General features: G+C 46.5%; 2 protein-coding genes across 2 annotated transcripts; both read right to left on the reverse strand.

Moving 5' to 3' along the window:
• Positions 1-715: 715 nt before the first annotated feature.
• On the reverse strand, positions 716-1,291 carry LOC136466050 (uncharacterized). The gene is made up of 2 exons (XM_066464550.1): positions 1,202-1,291; positions 716-1,096 (listed from the first exon to the last, which is right to left on the reverse strand). The coding sequence occupies exons 1-2, from the start codon at positions 1,289-1,291 to the stop codon at positions 716-718; spliced, it is 471 nt and encodes a 156-aa protein (XP_066320647.1).
• Positions 1,292-8,244: 6,953 nt separating this feature from the next.
• On the reverse strand, positions 8,245-13,378 carry LOC136544976 (UDP-glucose 4-epimerase 1-like). The gene is made up of 9 exons (XM_066537034.1): positions 13,032-13,378; positions 11,380-11,429; positions 10,351-10,486; positions 9,670-9,771; positions 9,342-9,569; positions 9,154-9,238; positions 8,949-9,031; positions 8,750-8,841; positions 8,245-8,635 (listed from the first exon to the last, which is right to left on the reverse strand). Exons 1-9 carry the CDS (start codon positions 13,224-13,226, stop codon positions 8,539-8,541), a joined length of 1,068 nt encoding a protein of 355 aa, XP_066393131.1. The 5' UTR covers positions 13,227-13,378; the 3' UTR covers positions 8,245-8,538.
• Positions 13,379-25,469: the final 12,091 nt, after the last annotated feature.

Raw genomic sequence — 25,469 nt, forward strand, 5'->3', positions numbered from 1 at the left:
AATTTGATGTTGAACCTTCAGAGGTTTGCGAATGTTATGGCCAAGTTGCGATCAGGTTGCAAGCTTGAGTCGTTTTGATCACTATGTCATCAACATAGACGACGATTATTGGTTTTGGATGCTCGACTTGGTCAGGTTGGTCGAGTGGGTCGATTTGGTCAGTGAAGCATTGCTGAATGCACCGTTGATAGGTGGCGCCAGCGTTCTTTAGACCAAAAGGCATGGTTACATAACAGTACGAATCATACGGGGTGATGAATGAGGTTGCGAGCTGGTTGGACTCTTTCATCACGATCTGGTGATAGCTTGAGTAGGCATCCAGAAAGGAGAGGATTTCACATCCTGAGGTGGAGTCGACTATCTGATCTATGCGTGGCAAAGGAAAATGGTCATTTGGACAAGCCTTGTTGAGGCCAATATAATCAATACACATTCTCTATTTCTTGGTCTTCTTTTTAACAAGAATAGGATTGGCAAGCCAGTTGGAGTGGTATACCTCCTTGATGAATTTGGCTGCTAGGAGTTTGGCGACCTCCTCGCCTATGGCCCTACGCCTCTCATCGTCAAAGTGACGCAAGCATTGCTTAGCGGGCTTTGAGCCTAGGATGAGGTGTAGTGCATGCTTGGCGACCTACCGTGGTGTGCCTAGCATGTTAGAAGGTTTCCAAGTGAAGACATCATGATTGGCACATAGAAAGTTAGTGGGCTCGCATTCCTATTTGGCCAGGAGCTGGGTCTCAATCTGCACCATCTTGGTTGGGTCGGTGGGGTCGATCCCCACCGCCCTAGTCTCCTTGAGTGGGTGGAAGGTAGTCGAGGAGGTTGGCTTGTTGCAGTCCGAGACTGCTAGGGTCGATGATTCTCCGAGTCGAGGGAGCTCGGCTGAGTTGATGATAGCGGTGGTGAGCTCGTAATGCTCGCGGTCGCACATGTAGGCGTGTGAAAAGGTGCTACCCACAGTGATGATGATGTTTGGTCCTGACATCTTCAACTTGAGGTAGGTGTAGTTGGGGATCGCCATAAACTTGGCACAGCATGGCCGTCCCAAGATGGCATGGTAGGACCCTGGGAAGTCCACCATCTCAAAGGTGAGGACCTCCAAGCGGAAGTTGGGTCAGTCACCAAACATGAGGGGCAAGTCAATCTATCTGAGTGGGTATGCCTGCATTCCTAGAATCACACCATGGAAGGAAGAGCTCACTGGGCAGAGCTCCGACCGGGGGATGCGCATGGCGTCGAGGGTGTTGATGTAGAGGATGTTGAGGCCGCTGCCTCCGTCCATCAGCACCATGGTGAGGCGCTTCTTGAGGACAGTGGGGTCGATGATGAGTGGGTAGTGACCCAATTAGGTGACATGGGAAGGATGGTCCCTCTGATCAAAAGTGATCGGAGATTTTGACCAGCTAAGCAAGGAGGGGATGGTCGTTTGGGCGACATGTGCATCTCTGTAGTGCACTTTGTGCTGGCGCTTGGAGTAGATGGCATTAGATCCCTCGAAGATGATGAGGCATTCCTCAAGATCGGGAAAGCCATCCCCATACTTACCTGTCGCGCCTCCTTTTTGGGCCGCTGCCTCATTGCCCTTTCCCTCTTTTAGTCCGCTGGCCTATCGTAGAAAGCGCTTGAGGAGTTTGCAGTCCTTGTAGTGGTGCTTGATGGGGGTAGGCATGGTTGGTGCATGGGCTCTCCATGAGCTTGTCAAAGTGGTCGGGCTAGCCCTGCTAGGGCCGCTTGCCTACGCGATCGGCCGCGGCGACCAACGCGGAGTTGATCGGTCGGCGCCGATCCTTCTTGTTCTTTTTGCCCCTTTACATGGAGGGGCCCTCATCTTAGTCCTCACGCTTGGCCTTGCCCTTGTCCCAGCCTCCCCTAAAGACTGCCTCCTCACTAGAGGCATGGTTCGTGGTGACATCGAGCAGGTCGCGGGTGGTACGGGGCTTCAGACAGTCGAGCTTGTGGATCAGGGACTCATAGGTTGTCCTAGAGAGGAACGCACTGATGACGTCCACATCAATGACATCAGGAAGAGAGTTGCATCGTTTTGATAACCTATGGATGTAATCCTATAGAGACTTGTTGGGCTCCTGCTGGCAGCTCTTGAGGTCCCAGGACTTCCTAGGACGGACATACGTCCCCTAGAAATTCTTGATGAAGATCCTCTTAAGATCCGCCTAGTCATGGATGCTGTCATGCGGGAGCAATTCGAGCCATGCTCGAACATGTTCCCCCACATAGATGGGGAGGTATTGAATCATAAAGTTGTCATCATCCACTCCTTTGGCTTAGTAGGCGAGCTAGAAGTCTTTGAGCTATATACCGGGATTCATCTCCCCGGTATATTTGGTGACGTTGATAGGCGGTCAGAAGCGCTATGGGAACGATGCTCTCTAGATGCGACGGCCAAAGGCCCATGGTCCTAGGCCATCCGGGCTAGGGCTCTAGTCGTCCAGTCGGCAACCATGCCTGGGGTGCGTTTCCTCGCTCCCCTCGATGGTCTAGCCAGGGCTTGTGCCGCCTGCTTTCACCGTCGCATGGTGGACGTCATCATCGTGTCGGGCTTGACGCCAATTGTTGATGACGCTGCGAGCATCTCGGTTTGGCCCAAGGCGTTCACACACAGGTGGTTGGTGTGGAGCGAGTGCCAGGTCAGGCTATGGTGCAGCTGTGGCCTCCTATTCCACGACCGACGACTATAGCAGTGAGCGAATGGAGCGATTCGACTGATGCACCCCCATTCCCCCGGTACGGAAAGAAGCCACGAGTCAGTGTCGCGACACAGAGCTCTCCGCCTTTTGAATGGTGGTGGTTTCCACCAGCGCCCAGAGGTTCTAGTGGACCGCCTACTCCTAGGGGTCGACAGGCTCTAGACGACCGCGTAGAAGCATCGCCGCAGCGGTGATGTTCTGGCTAGCCCAACCGAACTATGGGGGATCGTTCCCCCCATCCATGATGTTGCGCTGGACCTGGCGGGCGTGACCCCAGGCGCCGCTTGCTGGGTTACGTGCGCGTGGCGCAACATGCTACGCCGAGCGCGTCGGCACAGGTGGCGGCTGGCCCTACCACCTTTGTTGTAGCTCCTCGCCATGCTCCTATGCACGCGCGAGGGCCTCCACATGAGGGTCCGGAGGGGTATGAGTCTATAGGGACTGTGCTACCACCGGTGGCTGTCCTAGAGCATCCGCCATAGCGCATTCCTAGGATAGAGGGTGGCCAGGCGCCATGACGTCGCCAATGCTGGAGACGTCGCTTTCGACCTCGTCATCCACAAGGTTGTGGAAAGAGGCGGGAGCGTAGCCCGCCATCCCCATGAATTTGGATGTGAGAGGGGGCAGCGTCAGCATCCTTCGGAGCCCTTGTTTGTACACGTCCACGGGGGACATGAGGCCATAGGGGAACCGGTTGCATGGCGGTCATGGTGGAGACGATGTGGTCCCTCTAGAGAGTCAGCGGAAGACAGTAAATAGCAAGTAAATAACAATATGTATGTTACTCGTAGTGGGGTTTGAGCCCAGCGTGGGCTTGAAGCGAAGCGCAGGCGCCTCATCCTTGAGGTCGCCGGGTGTCCCAAAGCCAATGGAGGGCGCTCCTCCTCCAATGGGCATCGGGATAAGTGCCTCCTCGTGAAGGCAAAGCACGCCAAGCTAGTCAACGATGAAGTCTAGGCTTCCAAAGAGGAAGGTCTGGAATGGCTCGAAGATGAGAGGAACCCACATCCCAACAGGTGAGAGCATGGGCAACTCTAGCGAGTCAAAGCGAGTCATATCGCTTGAGCCCACCATACCGAAGATGGCAGAAAGGTGGGCCATCCGATGACCAAAAAGCGTGAACGTACGACATCCTCCCCATGGACGGCGCCAACTGTCTGTGCGAAAAGTGACCAGCAAGTAAATATTTGTCATATTGCTGTACGTTGTGATCGGATGTGGCCTAGTACTCAATGACACAAGGTTTATACTGGTTCAGGCAACATGCCCAACATCCAGTTTGAGTCGGTCGGTGACTTTATTCCTGAGCCTAGGTGCTTAAAGTTTGTTGTGGGGTTATAAACTAGTGGAAGTAAGATGGGGGTGTTAGAAGTCCGGTTGGACTCTAGACCGAAGGGCCGAGAGTGACGAGAGCTCCTACATGCGCTATGTATTGGAACGTATGCTCTGTGTAGCTTTAGGATGTCTAAAGGTAGCAGAGAGTGAGTTGGAATGATCCATCTGTTGTTCATCTGTCTTGTTCTCCTTTTGTTGGGAGAGGGCGCATCCTCTTTTATAGACGAAGGGGATGGCTTTACAAGTGAGAGAGAGTGAGAGAAAGAGAGTGTGTATGCTACCTAGTCTTGTTGCCCACGCCGTCGGGTACAACACAGTTTGTCGACACCCATAATACTATTGGCCCTCAGATGCATATGGTAGGCTCCATCATGTTCTTCTGGTATGGCAAATATCGGCGCCTACCATACTGTAGGATAAATGTCGGCACCCACAACACTATTTCTATTCTGACATGTCTGGAAGGTTGCAAAGCACCCTTCTGACATGACCTTACAGTACTGTCCTATAGGTGTGCAGGGTGTGGTCCTCAGTATTGTGGTTGACTTGAGCGCCTTGCCTTATCTGCTCCACCTGATTCTTGGGTCCTCACCAAGCGGGCGTCCCTATTCGGTCGTTCCCAGTCGGCTTCGACCGCGCCGGTCGAAGAAAGAGCTATAAGTAGAGGCTCGGTGTACTTCCGATCGGAGAAGCGTGTCGGAGTCAGAAGCGGATGTCGTCCCCTCCTTCCGGCCGGAGAAGCCGGTCAGAGTCATAGGCCTTTTGGTCGGAGACTGGATCACTCTTCCGACCTGTTTGTTAGGTATATGGGCCGGCCCAGGAGTTACACGTCGTCTGTAATACCGTCTGCTGGGCCGGGCTTTTGCTGGGAAGCGGGCCCATTAGGGACTTTGGGTTTATGAACCCGATACTAAGCGTACGCTTCATGTGTTGGGTACATAGAACAATAAAATATCTCTTGTTTGGGAAATGATAAAGAGATAGAATGATCTCATATTGTATGAATATTAGGAGAAAATAATAGTTGTCGACAATGTTACCTCTATAATTACAAATGTTTCTCTTATAAGAACCCAGATCCAGAAAACAAAGTCCATGGCAAAGTCGCCTGTAGCGATTATATCGGATCAATAAAGAAAGCAATTGAGGTTGAATCTCCTATTAAGAACAAATAATTGTTCTGTTATATCTCTACCAAATGAAATAAATGAATATGTAATATCCAGTTAATAAGTGGATTATGAAGATCCATATAGTTCCTGAAGAATATAAATCACAACATATGGAAATTAAATCTCATACAAAGTTTTAAGAAGTCTAAGGTATAATATATTCCTGAATGAATATAAAAAGTCTTAAGAAAAGCATGTCCTAAAAGGAACAATCATCGAATGACTTTGCAGTGAATAATACTATCTCATTGTGTATATCACATAATAATCTACTCATAATCTATCATGTAGTACAGAATATATCTCATAGAAGAGAAATGTTATTCAATAAGAATGAGAACACCCTTGAAAGATTTAATCCATGAAGGATTTACCAGTCGATTCTTGAGAAGCATCATTAATCCCTGAAGTGAACGTAGACCCGAGAAAAAAATGAGGAATCCTAAATAGCATGAAGATGTCATACAAACACTCAGAAAGTGTATATTGTAAAGCTATCAATGAAGTTTTGATATCCTCTAAATACCATAGAAGGTATGAGAATAAGAGTAATTTTGGCAATTGAATTATCCCCTAAATGCCAAATGCAAGACTAGATTTATTATTTAGTGGTTCAATCAAAATCCTAAAGATCTATAGAGAATATAATTTGGAAATCCACTGAGGAAGAATTAGAGAAGTATTCAAACTCTAAGTATAAGTTTGATACACTATCTAGAAGATATTGAATATTGTAAACTATTTACCCCATAATCATCTGAAAGGATTTATTACCCCGAAGGATAAATTTTATTTGTTTTGCACAACTAATTAAGTGGTTATTTATGCATGAAGCATATTGCTCTTGTTTACTCATATTATAATTGCGAGCCAATATTTTGAAAGATATAGTATTGTGGTATTGCATACCATTATTAAACACATATTTATAAAAAGTGTAGTTTGAACAATAATGTTCAAAGAATCGCTTTATGAGGGGGAGCAATTTATCTGAATCTACCTTGAAGGTAATTAAACTACTAGAATTATCAAGATCTAAATCATATTTGCTAAAACGTTAAAGTTTATGCATTTATCATGAAGATAAATATATATTCATGAAGAATAGAATATTCTGAAGAATACATGACCAAGAAGGTTAAATGTTGTACTCTTTTTTCCTATGTAAGTTTTTACTTAAAGGTTTCTCACACAAGAATTTTAATGAGACAACATGTGCAATACAATTAACGAATGTGATGCACTCTTTTCTTCAAGAACCGTTTTTTCTACTGGGTTTTTTGATAGAGTTTTTAATGAGGCATATGCATATCATGGTAATCATCCAAGAGGGAGTGCTATAAAACATACGGACTCTATCTAAAAGAAAAGAAGAATGAGAAATCCTAATCCTAGTCCGTTTGCACGTGTGCTCTTACCAAATTTTTAGGCATTGGTAGGATTATATATACGTAGGAGCTCTATACAATCACTAATATTCAGAAAAATAAATAATAGTCTCTCTATCTTGTGTTTATTTATTCTTCTATTTTCATCTGTTGATCATAAGAAATAGAGAGGAGAAGGTTGTATCAGATAGCGACATGTTTTATAACAGAGGTGACGAACTGCGGTGGCGGGGCCCACTCACACGTGTCCGCTGCTAGCGCCTGTGACGTGAAGCGTGCTCCGCGAGGCCCAGCACCGCATGGCCTAGCAGCAGTGGACCTTATCTCGGCCCAAATGTAACCAGCTTCCTTGGTTCAAGTTCAATGGACCCATACCATAGATGCTACCGATTTTTGACAAAAAAAAACATGTGCATTTGTTTTTTATACAGAATTTGAAGAAAAAAAAATAACACTTCACTCATCTCTGCAACAACACACTCTAATAGCTGAGCATGCCATTCCGAGATGTGGCCCAAATGTAACCAGCTTCCTTGGTTCAAGTTCAATGGACCCATACCATAGATGCTACGGAATTTTGACAAAAAAAACATGTGCATTTGTTTTTTATACAGAATTTGAAGAAAAAAAATAACACTTCACTCATCTCTGCAACAACACACTCTAATAGCTGAGCATGCCATTCCGAGATGATAGCAAGAGGGCGTGCATGTGCTTGCTCCAAAGTACTCCCTAGGCCATGGCCCATCACCCCCCGCAGTCGCAGTCACAGTCACAGGCAGTCACGGCATATCTCGTGTTTGGAACAATGACATTTTCAATTGGCAAAGAAGATTCTAATTGTACAATGGAACAAAAAAATAGAGAAAATTATTTTCTTGGCCTACAAAAAATGATGCTTAGTTTATTCACTCTTTTTTTCTTAAACTTATTTATTTGGCCCTAAAATGAATTTCTTTTTTATTTCTTGACCCTTCCGTTAGTTTGATGGTCTAAGGGTGTTAACTGTACACGGAATGACTCTATTACCCCTGGCGCTGAAGGCCACAGTTCACATGTCTTTTAGGCTGCCCCTATTAATAATTTCCTAAAATAAGGTACAATATTTTTTTCAAGCATGGAATCATTAGCAGTGTAATATCATTTTTTTTCGAGAACGTGCTTAGCACATGTTTGATTAAGAAGAAGTTAGAAAGCATACGCAACCGATATCACATCACAGTGAGGTGACATTAGTGATGGATAGAACACGAACAAAGACCTAAGCGGTGGAACACACGCTGTTGTGATTAACTAAGAAACTAATTGTACGACCGAAAAGCTTGCTCTGCACTGTCCGCTAGGAGTTAGTGGCCTGCGACTTGGCGTGCTTGAGCGCTTCAGTTAGGACCCGCCCTGGGGCGGCCCCGACTGTCCGCTAGGAGGCAGAGAAAGAGCAATATCATAGGATTTCAGATGTTCGTTTCTATTCCAAGGATGGAGTTAGGCTCACTTTAGAGTACGAGTCTTGTTATACAGTAGGGGAGCTCTGAGCTGAGCGATCATGCAGAACCAAAGCGCACGACAGCACGAGTAGGTCTCATCAACCGATCAAGTCAAACAGTCTATCTAGTATCATAAATTACAAGACAGTCACGGTGTATATATCTATAATTAGGTATGCCTGGAGTTTATTCCTTTTCTAGCAACCAACCATGGAGTAATATCAGGCTGGCCTAATAATCACACAGGAATGATAAAAAAAAAGAATAACAAGATGGATAGATGAGATGGAACCCCCTACTCCTCCCTCTATACATTGAAGAAACGAGGCCCATCGCAGCATCCCCTAATTAGATGACTGACTATTACATATGATGAGTTATTAATTATGGTAGTATAGGCTGCTGCTGCTCAGTTTGCTGCTTGCTACTACTGCAGGATGGATGCATGGGTGATTCATTTGCCGTTGTCGCTTGATCCAGCGTAGCCGTATGGGTTCTTGCTTGCCCAATTCCACAGATCTCTGCACATCTCCTCGATCCCGTACTTTGCCCTGCAAGTTTTCATATTGTTTTCGTTATAAATAAGGATCGGATCGGGAGAATGCCGCACGGAATCCATCGACCAGCACCAGCAGCATACAAGCCATAGCTAGCAGCATACTTACTTCCATTTGAGCTCTTTCTCTGCCTTGGCAGTTGCGGCATAGACGATCTCTGCGTCTCCAGGTCTTCGCCCAGCAAACACCAAAGGGATTTTCTGTACAGAATCAGCCAGTCAGGCAACCAGTTGGATGAACGAAACATCAATATGTTGGCGAACATATATGCATGCACTATGGTTCAAGTAAGTAAACTTAATTTTACCTTGCCAGAAACCTTCTCGAATGCTGCCACCATTTCCAACACCGATGTCCCCTTTCCTGTCCCCAGGTTGTATACTTCACACCCTACATGAGTTTGCAACCAACCAATAGATGAGCATCCCATCATTATCCAGCTTTGGCTGATTGATTGAATATACAACAGCTGAGTTGTCCGTGAAGTTTAGAATCAACAATTGGTAACCAACCTATTTTGTCAGAGTCTTCATAGAGCTTCCTCAGGGCTGCTATGTGGCCATCAGCCAGGTCAACAACATGGATGTAATCACGCACCTGGCAGTTTTTTTAGAAGTACATATAGATCAGTAACGAGCTGAGTTTCTGGACTACCTACCATTAGACAATAACAGAGGAGCACAAGCAATAGAGTACGTACCCCAGTTCCGTCCTTTGTGTTGTAGTCTGTTCCATAGACTGTGAGATGAGGTAACCTCCCAACAGCGACTTGCTGAACATAGGGCATCAGGTTGTTTGGGACACCGCAGGGGTCTTCACCGATGTATCCGCTTGGATGAGCACCAACAGGATTGAAGTACCTGAGCAGTATGATCTTCCAATCAGGGTCCGAACGGTGAACATCGCGACAGATGTCTTCGATCACAAGCTGCAGCACGGTATCATCATATATTTTATGTAGTTAATAGATGATCATTGAACAGCAAAAGGCAGTATTGAACAAAGAAATTCTTAAGAAGAAAAGGAACCTTGGTTCGGCCATAGGGATTGGTGGCGCAAAGCGGGAATTCTTCGGTGCATGGTACTTCCTTGGGCCACCCATAGACAGTTGCAGATGATGAAAACACCAGCTGTAATGACAAGGAAACATGTTCAGTTAGCTTTCCAGAGAAAGTGATGGTGATGCATACGTTACTCAGGCTCCTGCTGTATCAATGCGATATATAATGGATTCTAAGTTGAAATGAGTGCTGAGGTACTATCAATCAAACAAGAATAATTATCTGTTGGGAGCAAGGATGGTCATTTTGCAGTTGCTAGCCCCTACTGTACCAGAAAAAATTATTGTGGCAGCACGCTAGCACTAGGGAACAGAAAACGCTATACGGATGGATGGCCGAGACACAAGCAGCAGAATCTGGAACCATCGCATTGAAGATTTCGTCACGGACAGCACGCGTGGCTCCTCCGTGACACAAATTTACAAGTTGGCTGGCAGACAACGAAAAAGGGACAGTGGCACCTGGTCCAGAAGCAAACTAGGACACCGGTATCCTGTGAGCCCCAGCAAGGGGGCATGCAGTTGCGCAATGCAAAGTAGGCGACGACAACAGAAACAAGTTGTAAAGCAAGCAAACATGAGTGCCCAAAAATGCAGGGCCAGAGAAGATGGCTTCTTATATGAAACAAGAGGCAAGTATGTTTGTTACCTTCTTGCAGCCATTTGCAGCCATCACCTCGAGAAGGGTGATGGTGCCGATGAGGTTGTTGTCATAGTAAAGCAAGGGCTTGTGCACGCTCTCGCCAACAGCTTTGAGCCCAGCAAAGTGAATGACAGCCTCAAACCTGCAGCCACAGTTTGAAGTGATCGTGTGTTAGTCAGGAGCAAAGGGAAACTGCCAAATATTTTAGTGACCAACAACAGCTGCCCTGGTGGTGCCGAGAAAGTGAACATCACAGATAGGCAGACAGCTTAGCTAAGTTGAGCTGTGGTAATCAAGATATACATGCAGCACAAGCACTAGAAACAGCTTGCTTTATAGAAATGCAAGCAAAGCAGCTGATTCGGCGATTAAAACTGAATTAGTCAATTAAAACTAACAGCATGCCAGATTCGGCAATAATTTTAGTCAATTAAACTGAATAAAGAAGAGCGGCGGATTCCAGAAAAAGCTTGCCAGGAATCAATTCAAGTCAACTGAACTGAATCCAGTCATTTGACACCTCTGGAAATGCAAGCAAGGGGCGGATACGGCAGGCAGGTACATCGACAGTTAGTTTGATTGGCAGGCTCCCACAAAGTACAGGCTATGCATGTCATGGTGATAGTATAATAAAACAAACAGCAGAGGTGGTATATGGTACATTGTTATCTGCTACGAATAAATAAAGTAGAGGCATACTACTGCACATCATCAGTGGTAATTGTTGGCAACCACGACTGGACTCATCATAGCTGCTAAGTACTAGTTTAGTTTGGAGGGTACTTTATTTAGCAGCTGTCGTTGTGTAGTATGCTGCTGGAACATTCGAGAGGCCACCCATAAAATGTATGATAAACAAGGCACTATCAGCATATTCGCTTGGTTGTAAACGATCGTAAATTTTCAGCTAGAACAATATTTTTCTCTCACACCAAACCAAACAGCAGTAATAATCCACGACCGTATACGATCGTTTCAGCCCCAGCCGAACAGGCTGTATAAGAGTAGGTAGATTGAACTGGCGTTGTTGGTTACCTGTGGGACGAGAAGATTTCCTCCAAAGCGTGCCTGTCGCGAAGGTCAACCTGCAGAGGCAGAGGCAGTATTAATTAGAAGGCCAGTTTAAGTTAAGCGTGCGTAATGCAGAAACAAACAGTTTCCTTCGAAAAAATCGCAGAAACAGACATACATATGAATATGCAGAAACCAATAGTACTAGTCCTGGCGCGCGGTGCACGGGCCCCACATATTTTTTTTTGGAGAAAAGAAAAGAAATAATCAAAGGTGGACTGTTTTTTGATTTGAGAAAAATCAGAGGATGTTTTCGCAAAAAATGATGAGAGTGTCTATGGAGCGCGGGTTGAATTTCGATAAAGTGGAGGTCTTTTTTGCAAACAAACCAGTGCGCATCCGTTCTGGACTGCGCAGTGATTTGGAAATAACATGAGGCGTTTTTTGTAAAACATTCTGAGAGGACGTCCGAAGCGCGGGTTGATTTCCGAAAACTGAAAGGGGTTTTTCGTAAAACGACCGCGGCTCGCCCGAAATAACAGCGACGTGGACGCGCTGGCTGAGCGAGCTGGCCACAACGAATCATATCTTTAGATACTTAGTTCTCTTGCGATCTGACGAATGAATATGCAGGTGCTGAATAGGCGCGATGGGACGTGTATTAAATTGTGGGCGGGGAGGTCAATATAATTCGGCGCTAATCACGCACCATTCAACAACGGAACGGAACGGAAATGGATGATGGACTTATAGGCAGGTCAGGTTCAATTCAGGTTTGGCTGCGCGCACGGGCCGTGGGAGTGGAAGTAGGCTAACTGGCTAATGGTTGACCCGACACGGCAGTGAAGCAGAGGAGGCGGCGGCGAGGCCGGCACGACGACGCGGTCTGTTTTGTCTACTTATTTTTATTAATTTATTTACGTGTAGAAGAAAGGAATTTGTAAGGGTAAGGAAGGCAGAAGGATAGATAGAAAAGAGAAATGAAACAAGAAAGCAACGCGTGGCGTGCATGTGGTGTAGGTGTACCATTTCCAGTTTCCACTAGAGGAGGGCACGCATCAGTCGCGTCACGCGGCCGCGTCAACGCGAGGAAAGACCGGGGCGGTGGCCGACTTACCGGGGCTTTGCCGATTGCCACGGAAACCAAACGAAACGGCGTCGACGCGGGTGGTGTACTGGTGTGTGACCATGGACAGCTAGAGCTAGTTTTTTTTTTTTTTTTTTTTTGAGAGGAGCTAGAGCTAGTTGGATACTACTACTATAGTAGTTTTAAATTAAAGACTAGACGTAGAAGGGAAAAAAACAGGGAAAAGCAGGGGAAAAAACGCCCCGCAAATCAATATCTGCCCCTTTTTGTCCATTGATTCGTTTTGATTTTAGTAGGAAATCAAATAATGAATGGTAACGAAACAAAAAAAAACAAATCAAGTAGGACTGAGGAATTCCGTTACTAGTTTGTGGAAAAGAAAAATGATTAAACAAATAATATAAAATTCCATCATCGGAATCAAGCCCCGCCAAATTTCTATCGAGGCGACGATCCAAACAATGGAACTTCAGCAAGTCAGGGGGGGAAAAAAGCTAACTAAAATCTCAGTAGGAAGAAATTAAACAAACGAAACGAAACTGGCAACGGCAGGGTAGGAAGCAATCGATCACGCGTAGAGTGCGCGCACCTTGTGGAAGACGAGGTTGGCGCCGTTGTGGCCGGCGAGCTCGGCGACGCGGACGAGGGCGACCTCGGAGGCGTTGTCGAGGTTGTCGACGACGACGACGCGGAAGCCCTGCTGCAGCAGCTGCAGCACCGTGTGGCTGCCGATGTACCCGGCGCCGCCCGTCACCAGGATGGTCCGGAGCACGGCGGACACCATCGCTCCCCTTCCTTGTTGGTTGTTCTACTGGGTCGTCAATCTCCTGGGCGGATCGCCCGTGAAGGATGCAAGAGAGAGAGGGGAGACGAGAAGAACGGAGTTGTGTGTGCACTGACTGCGCCTGCGATCGAGATCGACTAGGACTGCCGTGTTTTTGCTTGGCTCATCTCCATCTCATATATAGCCGCTCGCCCGGACCTTCAGGGCCTGGGCCGAGGGCCGAGGGCCGAGGGCCGGGCGCCGGGCGCGCGCGAGGATTCGGGAGTCCGCCACGTCCCCACGAAGCCGCGCAGATTTTTCTCCGCTGCACCCGCGGTTCCGACCCCCGATCTCGGCCGTCCAAGTGTACGTACGTACATCCACGATGCCGCATCAAAGTCAACCATATCAAATCCAAGCAATTGACCACCACAATCCACCCGTTTGGAAACGGGATTTGCTTCCATATATTAATTATTAATACTTATTCATTAATGCTACCTACGATACACATAAATAATTTATATCATTATTATGAGGATTTTATTTCGCAGCTACCCCTCCATTTCTTTTTTACATGTCACGTTAGATATGTCTTAAGTCAAATATTATTATATTTTGCTATTAATTTCAAAAATATCATTATAGTTTTACAACACCTATAGTCACCATGTTCGCTTGATCGTTTTTGTGGCTTATAAGCCGGCAGATGCTGTTTTGTTGTGAGAGAAAAACACTGTATCATGGCTGATAAGCATGACTGATACGATCAAGCGAACAGGGTGAGTATATATTTTGGAAGTATATTTTATAGTGAATCTAAAAATATAAATCTGTCATAAATCTATATAATTTTAAAAAAATAATGGTCAAAGATATAAATGTTTGACTTATGATAAACCTAGTATGTATGTAAATAAAAACAATGGGAGTAACAAATACATATAAATCCACTACATAATAACGCCAATGCCATCCCTTAATTACTCTATTATTTTAGACCTTTTTGGATCTCCAAGAAAAATAAGAATAAGATAGAAAGATGATAAAGATCCAATGAGATTCTCACTATACATTGGATCTCTATAATGAAGTTTTAGAGTTCATTATCTATCTAGACATTTACGATTTGGAGATTCTCACTATATGGCCCCGTTTGGATTGGAGTATTTTCACAGGAACTTTTGAAGGAAACCAGTTCCTCTGTTTGGCTGACCTTAGGCAGCGTTTGGAACGGAGGAACGCTCGTTTTAATTCCAGAGGAAAGGTTTTGTTCCCTTCACAAAACATAGAAAAAATACATCCAATCTGAGCTCTGGTTTCGCATAAGACCGAGGCAAAAAGAGCACTGAGTAGATAAACAAAAGAGCACTAGCTCATTTTTCGATACTGTTGTTGTCCAGATGCATGGGATCATTTGTCTAAGGCCTACTGTGCTGATTATTATAATACAAAAAATATCGTTAAAGTGGTATTAATGTTCTAACTGAAACTTTTGGTTCCTCCATTCCAAACACTCCTCCCACAAGATTCCTACGTTTTTCAATCCTCTATTTTCAACCTTTACTCACTTTCTATTCCCGTGTTTTTTTTCTATTCCTATGTTTTTTATTCATGCGTTCCAAACAAATCCTACAATGGCAATAATGTATTAATGAGATCCATATTCTATTTCACTATCTAGAATCATGACTACGATGAGATCCAAATGTGGCTTTATTCTACTTGTATACAACAAGAATCATGCCCTTTTTGTTATCCTTGCATTATTTGATAACACCTCCTATTATATAAATTTCATCTCATTTGCTAAATACCAATTGAGCGTAGCCATGTATAGTATCACATTTTGATATGAACCATGCATAGTATCACACCTGCACATCTAAAGAAAATTAACTATCCCACCGCACCTATCGGTCAATAATGAGGTACATGTATCTCTCACTTAACTTTCTAATTTATGGAAACACAATTCTATTCCCCATGATTAAAGGATAGACTCTCAATTCTCTTATAAAAAAATATGGCAAGTATTGAATCAAGCATTCCTATTTAGTAAATATTATCTTTTTGTTCTCGACTCCTTTATATTTCAGGATAAATTTTAAATACCAGAATGCACTATGTTAATATCTATATTTACTAAACTAGTTTTTTAAGACGTTCAAAGATGTAGGGTGTGTATCCCCGTGTGTTCGTATTGTTTCTATTTGAAAAGATGCCACTTTCCTAGGTTTCATCGAAGCATGAATAGATATAAGAGAGAGAGAAAAATACTTTTGCCTTATCACATCAGAGACGTAAAATAAGTGATTTAATTTTTTTTCGCGTCACTAATGAGTAATGATTGTCTAGACGTGTCTCTAATGTAAAAATCTGACATAAGGGTCCTGACAGCGTGAGTAGCATGTGCATGGATATCGGTCACGTGGTTCATCTGGATTTTTTTCTCCAACGTGCCATTGGCTCGTATTCATTAAGCAGAATAAGAGTTTACAAACTAAAACTGGGACGATAATTTATGGTTATCGAACCAAACAACCGACAAAGCTCACGTAGTTGTGATTACACAAGAAAAGAAACTACGCAGCGTGAAGAGCAACAAGCATAGGGACAAATACAATAGGCCCTGAACTCAGCGGCTAAAAAGCGTCGTGCTCGAAGACACTGAGGTTCAGCTCCATGGTCACCGGATCAAAATCTGGAGCGAAGAGCGCCTGAAGGGCCTCCTAGTTTGGAGAGCGACAACGGCGCAACAAAGAACGCATTGATACTGTCCAAAGTCGCAGGCTCCGGACACTGTGCCATGCTTGCGATCCCTAGCCTTTGCTTGAGCATATCTTATGCCTGGATAGTCGGGTTGGAGTCCTTGATTTTAGCGGCAAGCCTCCCACTCCGACGCACCAACATCACCGTTGAAGGTGTCCTCGACCTCCTCAACCTCGGCGTGCGGATCAACGGAGTCTCGAACGGGATGCATACCCACGCCTCCAATTGTATCAACAGGGATGCATATGCCTCAGCCGATTGAGGTTGAGTGTTGTGGCCTTCGTCATCAGTCAATGACCCATGACTGGGCCTCAACAGCTCAAGCTCCATAGCCTCCGAATTCGGCACAGGCATCCACAGCCGCTTCCTACCTAGGGGGGACTGACGTGGGGCCAAGTCAGGCGATGATGGCGAGCGGCGAGGCTGAGGTGACGCCGGTGGTGAATCCACAATCCACTGATGGCGAGCGGCGAGGCTGAGGTGACGCCGGTGGTGAATCCACAACCCACTGAGTGGGTTGCGGAGGCGCAAGCTAGGACAGCGTCTGCTGCCCACAGGCGTAGATGCAGGTGACCACCGCCTTGGCCGCAATCTCTGGCTGGGTGGTCACCGGACATGTGACAATACGACTGGTGACAAGAGAAGCTGCAAACTCCTCCACCATCGGGTCGTCTGTGAAGTCACGAACAGGGAGTAAGTCATGAGGCCACATGGCCAGCGTCAACGGATCGACCCCAAGAGGTGGCGTCCCGTTGGCCAGCTCGCCACGGTCAGCTACAGCATCGTTGGAGGAGTGTTCCGGCTCGGGGAAATAGGAAGCTGCTGGTGGCCGAGTTTTCTCCCGACGCTGACAGAACAGCCCCTGCCGACCGCCCGAGATGCCTTCGTCGTCGGCGTCATTGGCCGCTATTAGCAGGAACGACGCTGTCCAGCATGGTCCCGCTAGCGCCACGTGAAGCACCATTGTCCGCTGGCCGAGCATCAACAGGGTTGCCGACGCTATAAACAGGGCGCGGTTGTCGACCCACAGCACCGACAATGCCCGAGCTCCCAGAGCCCGCGGCACCGTGGTTGCATGTAGTGGCACGCAATGTGTCGAAGACCCTTGCAGTGCAGACAACGTTGGGGCAACTCACAGGTTGCCACTCGATGTGAAGAGGAGAGGCAATTGAAGCACTTGCCATGTAGACCTGGCGGAATGTGCCTCGGAGGTCGTAGGTTCGCGGGCGTGTTGGGTTCGTTCCCACCATCGCGAGCGGTTGTCGGCAGGACCTTGCGCCAGCCATCCATGTTCGGGGCGGAGATGCGGCGACGGTTGCCAGCCGGAACCCGTGGGCCCAACCTCTGATGGACTGGCAAGCGGGCACCATCAGTCATGACCCAGGCTCTGCCACCAGTGTTGTCAACCTGTGGTTGTGCTCGGCGACGCTTAGGTGCTCTGCGCTGCCTCTGCCCCAAGCGTTGGTGCACCGGCACCAGCCCACCGGCAACCTGGTTGTCCACATGCTTTGCGGCTGGTTCCCGCTAGCTACGACGACACCGCCACCGATGTCTTGGCGCCTTGCCTGCACTTGCGGCTTGCGTTGTCCCAGCAACCGCATCGTATGCCTGTGCTGTGCCCGGAGGACCCACCTCTACAGTGGCCAAAAGGGCCTGCCAAGAAGCCGCCAGGTACATGCCGGCAGAGGGGGAGCGGTCGTCGTCAGAGCCGTTAGAGAGGGAGAACGAATCATCTTCCCAACGCATGCTCTTCGACCTACCGGCGGAGTAGGGAAAAATGGAGCGGCGTCAGGGGAGAGTGAGGAGGGGGACAACTCAGCGCTGGTGGGGGAGGTGGCTGGCGGTGCTAGAGTGGCACCCGGCAGGCTAGTCAGGAGGGAGTAGGCAAGTGGCATCGAGGGAGGCGAGGAAAGGAGCGGCTGAAACGTCGCCGTGTCGTTACCGGCAGACGTGGAACCACCCGCTCGAGAGCCGCACGCGCTAGATCCATCCGCAGGCGGCGCCGGCTCTTGCGGCGGCTGTGCAACAGGCTCATCCCTGCCGCGGTGCGCAGCGGGCTCATCCCAGCCGGCGACCGGGCTCGGCCCAGGGTCCAACGGTGGCGGCGGTGCCCAGGTGGGGGTGCATCCCCCGGCATCGATAGGAGGCGATGTCCGAACGTCTTCCCCATGAGCAGCTAGGACCTCAGTGTTCGCGCCAATCCTGCTAGAGTCGTCAGAAGGGGAGGAGAGGGCCAGCGGTGGCGTTGGGGAGACGCATCCTCCTGACGACGCAGATCTATAGCCTGAGGGAGTAGTGGTGGAGTCTGGGCTTGTGATGGAGGGAGGAGGAGGGGGTGGGGGAGGGGCCGCCGGCTCCGGGGATGCGGCCGGCGACGGCGATGGTGCGATGTGGGGAGCAGTCGCCAACCCTAGCTATTCGTATCTCACATAACCCTAGGATTCCCGTTCCTATAGGCACTACCGAAAATGTCAAATTTGTCAAGTGCTTTTATGTTTGCTGAGTGTATTCTCTCGGACACTCGGCAAACAAGTTCTTTGCTGAGTGCTGCGCTAAAAACACTCGGCAAAAAAAACACTCGGTAAAGAGAGGGTTTGTCGAGTGTAAAAAAACACTCGGCAAATCAATAAATTTTTTTTTCTAGGAAAGAAGAAGAAGAAAAAAATGAAAAAAAACTTTGCCGGGTGTCCAGATCTAGGACACTAGGCAAAGGACAAAATATCTAATTCGCTCGCCCCTCCCCCTCCTCCCTTCTTGATTACCCCGCGGGCGCCTGGCCCGCCCCCAACATAGTAGCGCGCCTCCCTCCTCCACTCTCTCTCTCTCCCTCGGCGGCCATCCCCTCCCCTCCTCTCCTAGCGGCGCCACCATCCCGCTCCCCACAGCAGCGGTGCCACCCATCCCTCTCCCCACGGTGGCGGCGCCACCCATCCCAAACCCCGTCCTACTACGCCGACGTCTCCACTGCGATGGAGTTTGCGGCCACCGGCAACCTGCACGCCTTTGCTCCCGGCGGAAGAGGTATGCTCTCCTGTCTCTTTCTCTCTCAGATCCATGGTGGATCCGTCCCTTACCCTCTCTCTCTTGTAGATTCGCGGTGGGGGAGGCCTCACCGGCGTCACGGGCATCAACTCCAATAGCGGGGGAGGCCTCACCGGCGGCGTTCCTCCCCTCCCCTCCTTTGCTCGCAGGTCCGGTGGCCGGAGGCCGGATCCGACAGCGCGCGGCCGGATCTCCCTCCACCTTCTTCTTCCCCGGCGGGCCTCCCTCCCCTCCCCCTTCTTCTTCCCCGGCCTGGGCGTGGTGGCACGGCGTGGTGGTGGTGCGGCGTGGTGGGGGCCTCCCTTCTTCCCCGGCGTGGCGGCGGCAGCGTGGTGGGGCCCTCCCTTCTTCCCCAGCGTGGGGGCGGCGGCGTGGATGGTGGTGCGGGCGTGCCTTTTTTATTTTTTTTGAAAAAAAAAGTTTGCCGAGTGTTTTTTGGGCACTCGGCAACTTCTTTGCCGAGTGCCCGATAGAAAACACTCGGCAAACTAGCGTTTGCCATTAACAAGTTTGCCGAGTGTTTTTGGGACTTTGTCGAGTGCCCCTGGCACTCAGCAAATCTCCTATATCCAGTAGTGAGGAATTTGTACTGTAGCAGCCTTTGGTTACCAAGATTGAGGCGCAGGAAAATTAGAGGAACTTTTCCTTTCACAGTGGTTTCACGGGAGAAATATAGGAAATGAAACATCCAGTGCAATCTCATTTTTCTATCATGCGTGCGTAGGAACGAGGCAAAAGATAACGTACAACAGAGATGGTGCAGTCTTGGGCCACATGTAAATAACTTTCCTCGGTGAAGAAGCTAGTAGACTAATAGATTGTTAGTATGGATTTATTTCCTACCCATACCGTTGTTTCCTACATTTTTTCTTTGCTCATCCAAACATCCATTCTAACATAATTCCTATGTTTTTCAATCCTACATTTTCCACGTGTATTCCTATCATATTCCTATATTTTTTCTATTTCTACGATTTTCAATTCTGTGTTTCAAATGGAGCTAAAACTGGTTCATCTGGATAGGACAGGTAAGAGTAACCCCGTCCCAACACCCATGGCAGGCATCCAGGTAGGGCGGATGGGTTAGCTTGACATCATGGATGGTGCACCCTGTTCGCTTCAGCTTATCGATCCGAATCAGTCTTACTTTTTAACAATAGAAACATTATTTTTCTCACAACAAATCAGTCCTACAAATTAACCGTAGCAACAATAAATGCTGCCGAACAGGACCAATAACCTGCTCAAAGTGAACCGAAACCAAGGATGGGGCGGGGTAGTAACAAGATAAGATCAGCCATTTTTGGATTTTGGATGGAGGGCAAGGCAGCAGGCCCCCGGAAGGCCCGAGAAAAATTAAAGGGGGTCATGGGTGGAGAAAAAGGAGTCGGCGTCTATGGATCTGGATGGAAGCGATGGGAGGAGGGAGGATCAACATGTCTGATGATCGGAATTAATGGGACGCAACGCAAGCATGCAGTCTCGGTCATCTCGGACTCCCTCTCGAACCCATCGGCATCACCGCATCATCAGTTAATTACTAGTAGTAGTACTTTGGCAGTTACTCCTGCATACGCTACTAGCTGCGGACAGCACAACACGCACAACCGTCAGGTCAACCGCCTCGCTCCGCGTAAGTAAACAAGGACCCCACCCACCGGCCCCAGCCGACTGTTAAGAATTTTGTAAAACTTGTAGATGCACAGTAATGCTTAAAAACGAAATGACTTTATGAACGTACTTATATTCAGCCTGTCCGCTGATTGGTTTCAGCCAGGGCTTTAGTCAACCGTATTTTTTTCTCACAACAAACCAGTATTAGTCGAGCTTATCAGCCCAGAAACCAACTAGCGAACAGGCGCATTAAGAAAAATTTTGCCCAGAGTTACATGTTTATTAGTACACGGTAGTTCTGGACGGATGAGTCAACGTTAGAGTGACACGTACTGTAGTGAAATGAGATGAGACGACGTGGATGTCTGGAATTGACCTCTCTGGCCGGACCTGTCCAGCAGCAGGTATGCGGCTTGATCGCTGATCGGTTTCTGAGTCGGTTTAGGTTGGTCGGTACTAGTTTATTATGAGAGAAAAACATTATTGGCTGGCTGGTTTGGGTTGGCTGAAACCAACAAGCGAACAGGCTGATGAGATAAGCGACCCGAGTAGTGTCTCACTCATCCGGTGGTCTAGGGCCTGTTTAGTTCTCCTCCAAAACGTTAAATTTTTTAAGATTTTCTATCATATCGAATCTTTGGACACATGCTTGAAGCATTAAATATAAATAAAAAATAAAACTAATTACACAGTTTAGACGAAATCCACGAGACAAATCTTTTAAGCCTAATTAGACTATAATTAGACACTAATTGCCAAATAACAACGAAAATGTTACAGAGTCGTTTTGCCAAAATTTTCGACAACTAAACTGGGCCTTAGACAACAAAACAAAGGAAACATATGCATTGGCCTTCAGTTCAAGCCTTATCATCAATTCGTCATTTCGGCATATACTCGTATGATGCCACAGCCCGCAGGGCAGCTTCCACCGATGGAAGGATGGATCAATCTTTCCTTCTCTCTTGGACGGCCAGGCCGAGTGGGTCCTACTAATGTTATATCCATATACTAGAAAATACATATCTATATACATTAACACCCTGTTCGCTTGTTGGTTTCAACTAGCCCAAACAAGCCAACCAACAGTATTTTCCTCTCACATAAAACCAGCACCAGCCAGCCCAAACCAGCCCAGAAACCAACCAACGAACAGGCCGAGTATTTGTTCAATACACGATCTAATTGTTTTTTGTCACATTTAATTAGACTTGATCTAACCTTAAATCGTACAGATTCTAAATACATAATAAATGCTCGTGCGATAAATAATTAATTTCTTATGAAAATTAACAAGAGATTGATTTAATTTAAATGAGACTGTTACATTACATTATGTCTTTGGTGGAGCTTCATTCAACTTCGGCTTTAGCTCCGTGTGTTGTAGTAACTAGGAAGGAGCTGGTTGTATCTCCCTTTAAAAAATGAACTAGAAGCTAGTGAATTCAGTATTTATTTATTTACTGGTTCCATCTCTTTTACGTACTCTGTAGCAAGAAATTGAAGCCATTATTTATTGGTTCCATCTCTTTCACGTACTCTGTAGCAAGAAATTGAAGTCATACTGAACAGAGGCTTAGCCCTTTTTTATTTTTTGACAACGACTCTAATTTATATTAAAACATAAGCACGGTACAGGGAATTGGGAAGACAGCTCCCGTGAAGTACATGTGTAGCTGCATAGCTACGATTATAGAGCCAACGCAGTGACTCAAGAGCAAGGATACAAAAGGATCTAGAAAACCGTCGCCTACGATTCTGGAGAAGCCAACACAGGAGATGTCGGTTTAGGTGTCTGCAGGTGCTGTTGTTACAGTTGCACTAGCAACAACTAAGGTAGCGCGTTCCCTCAAAAAAAAAAAAAAAAAACTGCAGTAGCGCGCTGCAACCAGCTGAACTGGGCACAACGTAGTTCATAAAAAAAAAAAAAAAAAAAAAAAAAAAAAAAAAAAAAAACTGGGCACGACCTCTCAATTTGCTGGCTAGGACTAGGAGAGTTTTGTTAGTTAGCGAAAGGCGTGGAGCTTTGCCCTTTTGCTCTGCGGCGCACGAGAAAGAGCGGAAGAGGCCGGGGCAGAGGCGATGGAGCGAGCACTTTGGCAGCGCCCCGTGCCTTCCGGTCCCTTCGCTTGCTTTTGTTCTGTTCTTCCGGCCTGAACCCCGTGTCTGTTGTCGCTTTGCTGAAAAGTCAGGCTAAAAAGTACTACTCGCTGGTTTATTATGAGAGAAAAATACTGTACCATAACTGATAAGCCAGGCCGGTAAGTTCAAGTGAACAGAAGAAAGTTCCACTTTCTTCAGGGTCAGCAACCGATCATCATGTGCAGTTGCAGTGCATCCAAATGAAAGGTAACGTGATTGTCAAAAAAATTACGAAGGTAACGTATGAAGCTCATAATAGACTTGTAGAAACTTGAGTACCAAGGCGTAAAGAGAGTTTTAGAAATTGTATAGGCTAAGTTACATTTCTTTTAGTTTTAGGTCAGTCTTCGGTCCGCCTTTCGGAGACAAGTGAAAGGTTTATGTTGCATAGAGAACAGGAGAAGAATGACACAAATAAGTTGCACGTAAAAAAACGTATCAAATAAAAATCGAACTTATAAGAAACTGTAACCTACGGTTTGACAAAACAAGAGTAAACATACGAAGAGGAGATGTAAATGCATGCACACTTAGAGAACCATAAATCTGAAAGAATGAATTCAAATAATTAAAATAATTAACTTGTAGTAGACATCAACTAAGTTTTATTTTCTGAAAAAAAATCCACTAAAGGCAGCAACAACGTAGCCATATAACATCAATAACCCTCAAAGGAGTTTTGTGTTCTATGTATGAAAACAAGTATTGAAGCTACTATGTTTTTTTCGAATACATAAAAGATTTGCACATCATTATAATTAAGAAAAAGAGTTTAACCATATAAACGACGCATTTCTGATGAGCGCCTACGAGGTCTAGTATTGAAGCTAATATTTTCTCAACACAAGGGACATTTGACATTTGTCTTATATTTCTCTCTCCGCTACATGTTGGATGCCTCATCACCTCAATGCACCACCCCCATATATACATGCTTTACCTTTTTTGTCGGATAAAGCTATAGTTGCTTCTGGAGAAGCCTCTTAGGGCAGGACCAACGCAAACCAACAACGATGGTGGTTTCACCTTAAAGTTGCGTCTCACTTTTAGCTTAGTTCCAACGCATCATAGAGCTGCAGCTTTTGGCTTCTAACAAGCGCTTGGATATCAGCTTCTCACTTTTGTCAAGTGAAGCAATCGTGTCTTCTGCAAGAAGCACTGACACATTGCGGAACCACCATGAGAATGGATGTGGACACCGCATGCGGACGTGGAACCTCAGGCACACAGCCACGGTGTTGGGTTGGGCAAGCCCGTAGGCCACCTCACTCCATATTGGATGTTGGCTTCGTCATGCCACGTAGGATTGGATGAGAAAAGGTATGTAAGAAAATGGTGTCCTCGCAGAGCCTGTTAGTAACCTGCAGAAGTCACATATGTCTTACTTGACAAAATACAAAAGCAACCATCAGAGAACTCGATGTGAGGAAGATAAGTGCTCCCAACATTTGCTTTTCATCCGATAAAGCTGAAAAGGTTCTAAAGAGAGAGAGCTACGTCGCTATAGCCTGCGATGGGGCGCGATGGCTTCAGTCACTCTATTCCTAAGTGTAGGTAGAGATGAAAATGGACAGAAATAGTCACAAACGACATTATAGTATAGAAAACAAAAACGGTCAGTACAGAATTTTTCTATATTTTAATGATTAAAGAGTACAATAAATAGTTAAAAATAGTCGTGAAACCAATTGAAGAGCAAGGGGGCTAGCTCAGCTTGGTCCATGTGATGCTACAGTAAACATGTCATAATCATAGATTAATTAGGCTTAATAGATTTATCTCGTAGATTAGCCACAACTTATTAGTTTATAATTAGCTCATGTTTAGTCTTTCTAATTAACATCTACACATCGATGTAATGGGGACTAAAATTTAGTCATGTGATCGGAACACCCCAAAACAGAGCCAATTTTGCTTGTATTTGTGCTATTGTGTACCTTGCACCGGCTAATGATGTGACCAATGTGTGCTTGTTAGCAACTACTCGGTGGTTTCTATGGTTGAGGGTGAAGGTGGGACGTGTGTGTGGTGCAGTGTCAGGCATACTAATAATACGTTCTAGCCTCGAGAGTTAGGTATGCCACGTGCAAGTAAGAGCAAGTATAATGCCCTTATTCGCGTATCCTTAAACTTGACTTGATCCGCTTTTTTTTTTTATTCAAAACAATGTTTTTCTCTCATAGATTCCTTCAGAATTCCTCCAAAACATCCAAATTCCTTTAGAACCATACCATCCGAACGGGACCAATAAGTCCTAGTCAGCGAGCTATAAGGTAGTCCATGTCATCAAAATCCAACATGGATGAGTGAGAAGGTTGGAGAGAGAGTGGAACAAGCGCTCCACTATCCGTCCGGCTGATGTCCCCCCGAGGAAAAAACGCTCGCTTACAGCCCATGCGAGCGATGGTTGCGTTCGGCTGGCTGGCCGGCTGGGGCTGGGCTGGCCAGCGCAGTAACACTTTTACTGTTCACATGAACAGTGTTTTCAGACAGAACAATATTTTTCTCTCATAACAATCAGCCAGAATAGTATTTTGACTTATTTTTCAGTCCTGTCGAACAAGGTCGATAGCGTTAACGTTTTGTTCCGCATTGGGATCTCGTGCTTCTTTCACACCGTCCCCATCTTTGCCATCTACATCAGCCCGTAGGCTAACAGCTGAAATTTAGCTTATGCTAATACTTATACTAATT

This window comes from Miscanthus floridulus, chromosome 1 (genome assembly GCF_019320115.1).
Source record: "Miscanthus floridulus cultivar M001 chromosome 1, ASM1932011v1, whole genome shotgun sequence".
Classification (NCBI taxonomy): Eukaryota; Viridiplantae; Streptophyta; class Magnoliopsida; order Poales; family Poaceae; genus Miscanthus; species Miscanthus floridulus.

What these genes read in the sequence shown, in the direction of transcription:
- LOC136466050 (XM_066464550.1), bottom strand. Translation starts at nt 1,291, where the DNA reads ATGGTGCTGATGGACGGAGGCAGCGGCCTCAACATCCTCTACATCAAC. An exon ending in CCCGGTCGGAGCTCTGCCCA is followed by an intron (nt 1,097 to 1,201) that starts GTGAGCTCTTCC and finishes TTCCGCTTGGAG; the next exon opens with GTCCTCACCTTTGAGATGGT.
- LOC136544976 (XM_066537034.1), bottom strand. Translation starts at nt 13,226, where the DNA reads ATGGTGTCCGCCGTGCTCCGGACCATCCTGGTGACGGGCGGCGCCGGG. An exon ending in TGAAGACTCTGACAAAATAG is followed by an intron (nt 9,032 to 9,153) that starts GTTGGTTACCAA and finishes AAACTCATGTAG; the next exon opens with GGTGTGAAGTATACAACCTG. An exon ending in TCGAGAAGGTTTCTGGCAAG is followed by an intron (nt 8,842 to 8,948) that starts GTAAAATTAAGT and finishes GATTCTGTACAG; the next exon opens with AAAATCCCTTTGGTGTTTGC.